At 53.7% G+C, this 8,053-nt stretch overlaps 1 protein-coding gene across 1 annotated transcript; it reads right to left on the bottom strand.

The window, feature by feature from the left end:
- Window positions 1–1,372: 1,372 nt before the first annotated feature.
- On the bottom strand, window positions 1,373–6,954 carry LOC309813432 (guanylyl cyclase-activating protein 1; the record flags this gene model as incomplete). Its single annotated transcript, XM_082638291.1, has 4 exons — window positions 1,373–1,545; window positions 1,862–1,955; window positions 2,321–2,470; window positions 6,754–6,954. The coding sequence occupies 4 exons, from the start codon at window positions 6,952–6,954 to the stop codon at window positions 1,373–1,375; spliced, it is 618 nt and encodes a 205-aa protein (XP_082494417.1).
- Window positions 6,955–8,053: the final 1,099 nt, after the last annotated feature.

The following is an 8,053-nucleotide window of genomic DNA, read 5'->3' as shown; positions in this document are numbered from 1 at the left end:
AAAAATAGTTGATTAAAAAATAATAGTAATCCAGCTGGGACACAGATATGCCCCAAATCATGAAGATGGTATATGAATGAGGTTGGGGAAATGTCCCAGTTCTATCCAAATACCCTCCCAGCTTTGACCTCCAGGATTTTCCAAGAGGCAGCCACCAAGAGAAGAAGCAGAAATGTCAACTCCCTTTTTTTCCAGGTTGCCCCAGGCATTGAGCTCCACCTTCCCTCCATGTCTGTGCTCCAGCTGGCGGACGGTGTGAGTGAAACACATCCTCTCCTCCCCGCCCAGGGGGCTCTCTGCAAGCTGGGGATTTACCCACCTTTCCGCTTGTTTGCTCCCTCCCACCCCTGGATTTTTTTTTTACTCCCTGAACTTCCCCCACACCCCGCTGAAGCGAAGACTCAAAGTTCAGAAGGAAAGAGCACCTTTGAAAAAATGGTCATAACTGCTCCAGCCTGTCTGTCTCCAGGTTCTTGGACAGGTGCTCCTAAAGTTGGGGTGTGCAAAGAATGGGGATAGAGCCCACCTATAACAGACTGTTCCACTTCCCAACTGGCTGTCAGGTGTCACTGCAGCAAGAGGGATTTAGGCTAGATCAGGGATGGTCAGGACGCTTGCCGTAAACAATGAGTCACAATCCTGTGGGGAACCGTGTGGCACCATGTGCCACCGAGGGGCCAGCAGGGGAAGAATGAGGGTGTTGTGCAGTCACTTCTGAATAAATATGGATTTCCTCTGGATAAAGGAGCACTGTCTATAGTATCATATTTTATTATAATGATGATTGGCCTGTGAGTTCTTTGAGGATGAGAACTGTCGTCTTCTTTGCACGTCTAACATCTAGCATTAATACAAAGTAGGTGTTCGATAAATGCTTGTTGAAGGGAGGAACGAATCAACACAGACCACACAAGTACACTCTGGGATGCTGGGAGCAGGATGGGTGTGTGATACAGCACCCAGATGGAGGCCGCAGCCACCAGATCTGTGTGATCCCGTTAGAGTCCCGGGAAAGCCCACCTCTGCATCAGAGCTTCTCTGTCCAGAAGAGCGTGGAACTAGAGAAGCTCAGTGGAAGAGCTGGTAAAAGCTGGGGAGGGGCCAGAAGGGGCTGGGGAGGAGCCTGAGGGATGTTGAAGGCTTCCCCCAGCAGGGAGCGGTCACCACCAGCTGAGTCGCACAGAGGGTTCAGGAACCGTCCCTCCCTGTCCCCTGCTCTGAATCCCCACCCCTGCCCCTCTGCTGCCACCACGTGCCCCGAGCAGGTGAGCTGAGCCTTTGAGTTCAGAAGACTCCATCTAGTATTATAACAACGAGACACCAGGCACCACCACACACCCCTCCCCAATACAGAAACTGCAGGGCGGTGGGCTCAGCCGGCTGCTTCCGCTGCCTCACTTTCCCTGCCACCAGCTCCCTCCTCATCCTGCTCTCCATTCTGGAGCCTGCGCACAATGCGGGTAAGGTCCAGGCTTCGGGTTAGCGTGTCCAAGAGCATCTGGTCCTTCTGGACGCCCTCCATGAACTCCTCCAGGGAGAGTTCCCCTGGGGTAGAGAGAAAGGGCATCATGGGCAGGAGGTGTTCACATCTGCTGTCCGAGGCCCAGAGCTGCAGTCTTGTAAGGGGGACAGAACCAAGGCTGGAGGAAGTGGCTGTGAATGAGGCTGGCCAAGGAGCCAGAGACCAAAGTCTGGTGCAGGCATCCCCAAAAGCCAGCTCTGTGGCCGGGGCGGAGGCAGGCAGAGGAGGTGGCCAGCAGCGGCCCTTCTGTGCCTCCCTCTCCCCTTCTGCCCTCTCCCCTGGGGACCCTGGTGACAACCCCAGTGACCCCTCCCCTGGGGACCCCCAGCGCGGCCTCACCATCCCCATTGACGTCAATCTTGGAGAACACTGTATCGGTGAACTCCTCTGCGGTCATGGTCGAGTCGCTGCAGGGGTTAATGGTTCGGATGGCCTGGGAGGGAAGAAGAGTGAGACGACCCGTCCTAATTAGTCTCAGCGGTAGGAGCGGGGGCAGAGCGAGCACATCAGGCTCCGAACAGCGTGTGTGTGTAAGGTGAGTACAGATCAAGGTGCCTGAAGGCCGCAGGCAGAGCGGGGACTGTGCTTCGACAGATCTTGGTACAGATGAGGAAACTGAAGCCCAGAGAGCAGAGGAAACCTGGCCCGGGTCACGCAGCTGGTGAGGGCCGAGCCACCCAGGGGAAGTCAGTCCCAATCCTGTCCCCTTCCTAGCACGCTGTTCCGCCACCTTAAGACCCAGCCCCAGGCTCTCAGCTCTGGCTCCGCCCCTGCCCGGCCCTCTGCACCTGGAGTTACCCGGATGATGGTGAGCAGCTCGTCGCGGTCGATGCATCCGTTGCCGTCCACGTCGTAGAGCTTGAAGTACCAGCGCAGCTTCTGTTCCACCTTCCCCTTGAGGACAAGACTCAGCGCCGCCACGTACTCCATGAAGTCGATGTAGCCGTCCTGGGTGAGGGGCACGGCCGCCTGAGCCCCCTCTGCCTGGGCCCCGCCCCGACCCCGCCCTCAGAGCCCCCGGGGCCCCAGGATACGCTGAGCCCAGGCCCGGACCCGCGCCCCGCCCCCTTGGCGCCCACCTGCTTACGCCCTCCTGGACGCCCGTTATAGCTCACCCTACCTGCTGCAGGATGGTTTATCAAATTTGATAAACCAGTCTCCCCTAGAGTATGAACGGCTTATGCTATCCCTTCACAGGTATTTTGGTTCCAGCCGTCACCGGCTGCTTCCCTGTGATCCTCAAACTTCAGCCTTCCAGTTTGCGGGGTGGGGTGTAAGAGTGTGAAGGTGGGAGGAGAGACAAGGACTCCCCAGGGATGGGGGCGTGGTTTGGATGAGCTCTAACTAACCGAGATAAGGGGTACAGGTAGATGGGGAGGCACCGAGCGCCTTTCTCATTCTTCCCTTTATTCTTTGAAACTTACCGAGCACCTACTCCGTGCTGTGATAGGCCGAGGATTCAGAACTCCGTAAGATAGAACCCTGTCCTGATGGGAGCGCAATGTTGAGGACGCAGGTTTGAATCCTGGCCTCACCCTCTCAAGTATGTGGGATCTGGGACAAAGGATTCAATATGTCTCTGGCCGTCGATTTCCTCATCTGTAATAGTTATAACAGCTGCCACCTCCATGGGATTGTCGTGGGCTTAAATGAGTGCGTGTGTGTAAGGCACTCAACACTGCCTGGCACATAGGAATCACTCAGTAAATGCTAGCTATTGTTATTGTTGTTATTACCACTATACTATTACTTTTATTATTATTATCAAGAGGTCATTGTGCCATCATGATGTATATTCAGTGACGGCACATCTGGACAGGACATTATGGACTCACAGAATAGGGGAGCACCCACCCAGGCAAGGGCAGCAGGGAGGCTTCCTGGGGGAGGCGCTGCCCTCATTGAGTCTTGGAGGGATTGGCCAAGGGGGAAGGTGGTGCAAGACATTCCTGCGGGATATTTCCCCAGGACCCTCCAAATGTTCAGCAGCTGAGCCTCTGCCTGGCCCTGCCAGCCCTACCAATAGGGTCAGAGAAGCAGGGAGCACAGGCCTGCTTCTGCCCACCTCCCCCCAGCCAAGTGAGGCTGGGAAAGGGAAGCCTTGTCATGCAGAGAGGCTGAGTACTGTAAGGAAAGAAGCACTGGACTCAGAGCACGTGACTTGGAGTCCAGTCCCTGTTCCTCCACTTACTCACAACCATGACTCTGGAACCAGGAAGTTACTGAGAGGCAGATTTGGGGTCAGTATCAAGAACTCTTTAACAGGCAGGGTTGCCCGTGGTGGAATGAGCCTCGTGCAGTAATGACCTCCCTGTCACTGAAAGTGTGCAAGCAGAGGCTGGGGTAGCGTTATTAGGGATGTGGCAGAGGGTGGGTATGAAGGCCTCTGAGATCTCCCGATTGTGTGCTGGCCTTTGGCCTTAGGTGAGACCTTAACCACCTGAGCCCCGTGGTAGGCATCACACTCTTAGTGAACATTTGCTGAGTGCTTCCCCGTGTTTAAGGGCTTTCCCATATGCCTTAGCTCAGTCAGTCCTTGCCCGACCCTCCTTTCAGGATCGTTGTCAGGATGGAGTCAGGCGCCCCTGCAGCGACGCTCAGAGAAGCAAGAAGACTGCTATCGAAGTTTCCTCTGGGCATGGGGACACAGGGTGAGGGTACTTTTGCTTTTCATTTTTTATCTTTCTATATTGTTGGAAACGTTTACAGTGAGCTGTAATTTTTTGGTAATTAAAATAGTTTTTAATTTTGTAATTTTTTGTAATTAAAAAAAAATGGCTAGGGCTTCCGTGGTGGCGCAGTGGTTGAGAGTCCGCCTGCCAATGCAGGGGACACGGGTTCATGCCCCGGTCTGGGAAGATCCCACATGCCGCAGAGCGGCTAGGCCCGTGAGCCATGGCCGCTGAGCCTGCGTGTCCGGAGCCTGTGCTCCGCAACGGGAGAGGCCACAACAGTGAGAGGCCCACGTACCGCAAAAAAAAAAAAAAAAAAAAAAGACCCATGGGCTGTTGTTTGCATTGCCCTGTTTAACTTCTCTCTGTATCAAAACTTCCCAGTCCTGTGTCCTATCTCGTAACTAACCTGCCCTACTGCTTTATGCTGGCGATAATGGTTGGAAGCAATGTTGCCTGAAGTGTGATTTATCCCATTGGTGTGTACAAGGCACTTTAGATGTTACAAAGATGCTCTTCAGTTTAACAATTAGCAGGTATGTATTTAAATTAGTGTATATTATATAATATATAGCTATTTCATAAAATTCATAATTTCTCATATAGTCATTCACTCAAATAAAAATATTGATTGAGCACCTACTGTGTTCCAGGCACTGTTCTAGGTGCAAAGGCTACAGCAATGAACAAGAAACACAGAAATCCCTGCCTTCATGGAGCTCACATTCCAGCAGGAGAAACTGACAATAAACATAGCAACTAAATGTTATTCAGTATCATGTATTAGAAGATGAGACATGCTCTGGGGGAAAAGGGGAGGAGTAGGAAATGCTACCGTGGGGGCTAGTCCTAGTTAAATGGGGTTGAAACCAGGAGATCAGGGCAGGTGTCAGTGGGAAGGAGACATTTGAACAGAGTCTTGCAGCAGGGGAAGGTGTGAGCCAAGCAGAATTCTGGAGGAAGAGAGTCCCAGGCAGCACCCAGGCCCGAAGGTGGGGATGTGTGTGGAATTGAGGAGGTCAGGTTTGGGACAGTATGGGTGGTGCTTACATGTGACAAGAGATGACATATGAATGACGCAGGTTAGGCAAATACAGGGTTGATGGGTTGCCCCTCCCTGGTATCACACATGTAATCTTAGGGGGCCCTTCTGAAGGTTTCCTTAACAGGCAAGAAGCTGAGCTGGTTCAGTGCGTTTGGGTATAAGGTGTTGAGGCTCAACCATGGACTCTGCCCCCTCCTTTTCGGGAAAGATCCCTTCTTCTGGAGCATCTTGGGGGACCAGCCTGATGATGCCATCCCTCTGGGTCTCCATATCTTGAGCTCCAGTACTTTGACCCTGCATCCCTTTCAGGAAAGCCCTTGGGCACCATAATGCTGCCCTTGAGGCTGGGACTCAAAGCCCATAATCTGCTTTGGCCCCTTGATCCTAAACATTAGTGAGTTTTAAATAGCCTCTGAACCCCAGCTTTCCCTAGGAGCCCTGCCTACAATGATGTTGGGACCCTATGGGCAGTGAGTGGAGCCAGGAAAGCTCTGGACGACCTCCCCCTGGTGTGCAGTGGACATAGGGCAGCATCACATCCTCACCTTCAAGGGAACACCAGCCGGGGTGGGGACCAGCCGGGGTGGGGAGGTGGGTGTGTAGATGTACGTTCTTCTACCAGTACATCTTGACTGAATTGCTCCAGATAAATGGAAGATTTGCTATGAAACACCAAGAAACACCTTAACTAATGCTCCCGACCTCCAAGACAGATCCAGGTGAATAAGCTGAGGCAGAGAGCGGGGGAAATGGGCTCCAGGCCACCCAGCTGATGAAAACTAGGGCCCCAAACTCACAGTGCCCCCTCTATCTTATCAGGAAGTCCTTACCCAATGCACCCAGGTGATTCCTTGGGAAGACATATAATTTGACCGCTGCGCAGACCTTTAATCCCTCTTAGGATGAACTGAGGTCACCAGGTGTTTGGGAGTTGGAGTAGCCTGGGTTCCCCAGTGACCCGGCAACCCTGACTGTCCCCAGTTCTAGTGTCCACAGGCCATCATGGGATGGGTGACCCAAGTAACATGGGCCTGCCCACCCCAGACCAGCCGGGCTGAAGCTCATCACCCTGCTCTCTACTCTCCACCCTCCTCCTCCTGCATCCCGTGAGCATCTAATGGCCTGTGCAGAAGCACCACGTACGGTGCCAAGCACTTAGTAGGTGCTCAACGACTGTCTTGTAAGTGTTCATATTTGTTCTGGAATAAACTGTGCATGTGGAAGAGGCAGAGGAAGCCAATAGGTTTGGCCTCTGGGCGCACTGATCGGGGGCCTCTGTCTTCCCCTGGAGAGTGAGGGCAGGGACAATGGCTGATTCCTTTCTGAACCCCCAGTGCCTGGCGCACAGTAGGCGCTCAATGAACGTTAGAAAACTGGAATCCCTGATGTCGACACTCGACCTCCCAGATAAATGAAGTCACTCCTCCAGCCATTCTCACACCTTCTTCTCCCCACCCCCATGCTGGCCGAGGCGGGGCGTCCCTCCAGCACTGCCCACCCAGACCCCTGCTCACTTTGTTGAAGTCAAAGGTCTCAAACATCTGCTCCACGTACTGGCTGGCCCACGGGCTCAGGTTCTTGAGGCCAAAGAACTGGCGGAACTCGTAGAGGGTGAGCTGGCCGGAGGGGCACTCGGTCATGAACTTCTTGTACCACTGGTGGCACTCGGTGCTGCTCAGCTCCTCCACCGACTTCCCGTCTATGATGTTCCCCATCGCTCAGGCCCACGGGAGGCTGATGCCCCAGACGGACTGGTTCTTTTCTCTGCTGCTCCTCGCACCTGGGCCGCCGGACTTCCTAACACTGGGCCCTCCTCTCCCACAGGCCTGAGTCCTGCAGATCTGAGTGAGGGAGGGCCTGGTGAATCAAAAAGTGCAGGGAAATGATAGGAGGAAATGAGCAGAAGGGAGAAGGTAATGGGGGCTGTGCCAGCCTACACCCAAACCCAGGGGCTGCCGGAGAACTCGCGTTAAAAGTCCCCACTAAATCCTGGCAGCCAATGGAGACCTACTCCCTGGGAAGAGGAGTGAAAATAGAACAAAGCTTAGAGGCGCAGAGGCCCAGGATTACAGCCCTGAGCTGGAGGTGAGAGGATTTTCTTACCCAGTATGCAATCTCCTTATCCCTTCTTACCAGGACAGAATGGGTGGCCAGCCAGCAGCTGTTCTGATCCTGTCACTTCCTCTGCCTTCTCCTCCTGTTTTGAATGGGTTCTCAATGTTTCTGGTTCCTGCCCTCCGACATGGCATTGAGGTACCTGTGAGAAAGAGCCGGTTTTTCTTCCAGAGCTGGGCCAACTGTGGGCCCTTGATAGGGCTGCTGTGTGTAGTTATCCAGGCTGTGCACTGCACTTGGCTGTCACAACCGAGGGGTTCAAATCACACCACGGATGGCAAACATATGAGAGTGTCTGGGTGATGCAGAGTTTGTGGGCTTCCAAGATGAGTCCTAAGCAGCCAAAGGGAACCCCCTCCTACGTAAAACTGCACAAATATCCATAGCCACACACACACACACACAGATCCTATTCTGACCACACTCTCGTATTCCTGGAGGTTGCATCTTTCCCATCCTGGGACACTTGAATTCAGCCCTCCATCTGACCCTAAACCTGATACCATCACCACCCAGGGGCATGGGGATAGGGGACATTGAGTGTGTGCCTAATGGCCTGGGTGTGTGTGTGTATGTGTACGTATGAGGGCAGCCACACAGTTGCATGGGTGTGCTCCTACCTGCTGGTCCTAGAAAGCTCCCAGGCCAAGCCTAGGGGCCCATCTATGCAGCAATATCTTTCTCTGACCCCTAGTGGGA

This window comes from Mesoplodon mirus (genome assembly GCF_964341445.2).
Source record: "Mesoplodon mirus genome assembly, chromosome: 12".
NCBI classification, from domain to species: Eukaryota; Metazoa; Chordata; class Mammalia; order Artiodactyla; family Ziphiidae; genus Mesoplodon; species Mesoplodon mirus.
This window is presented reverse-complemented; position numbering and strand designations above follow the sequence as displayed.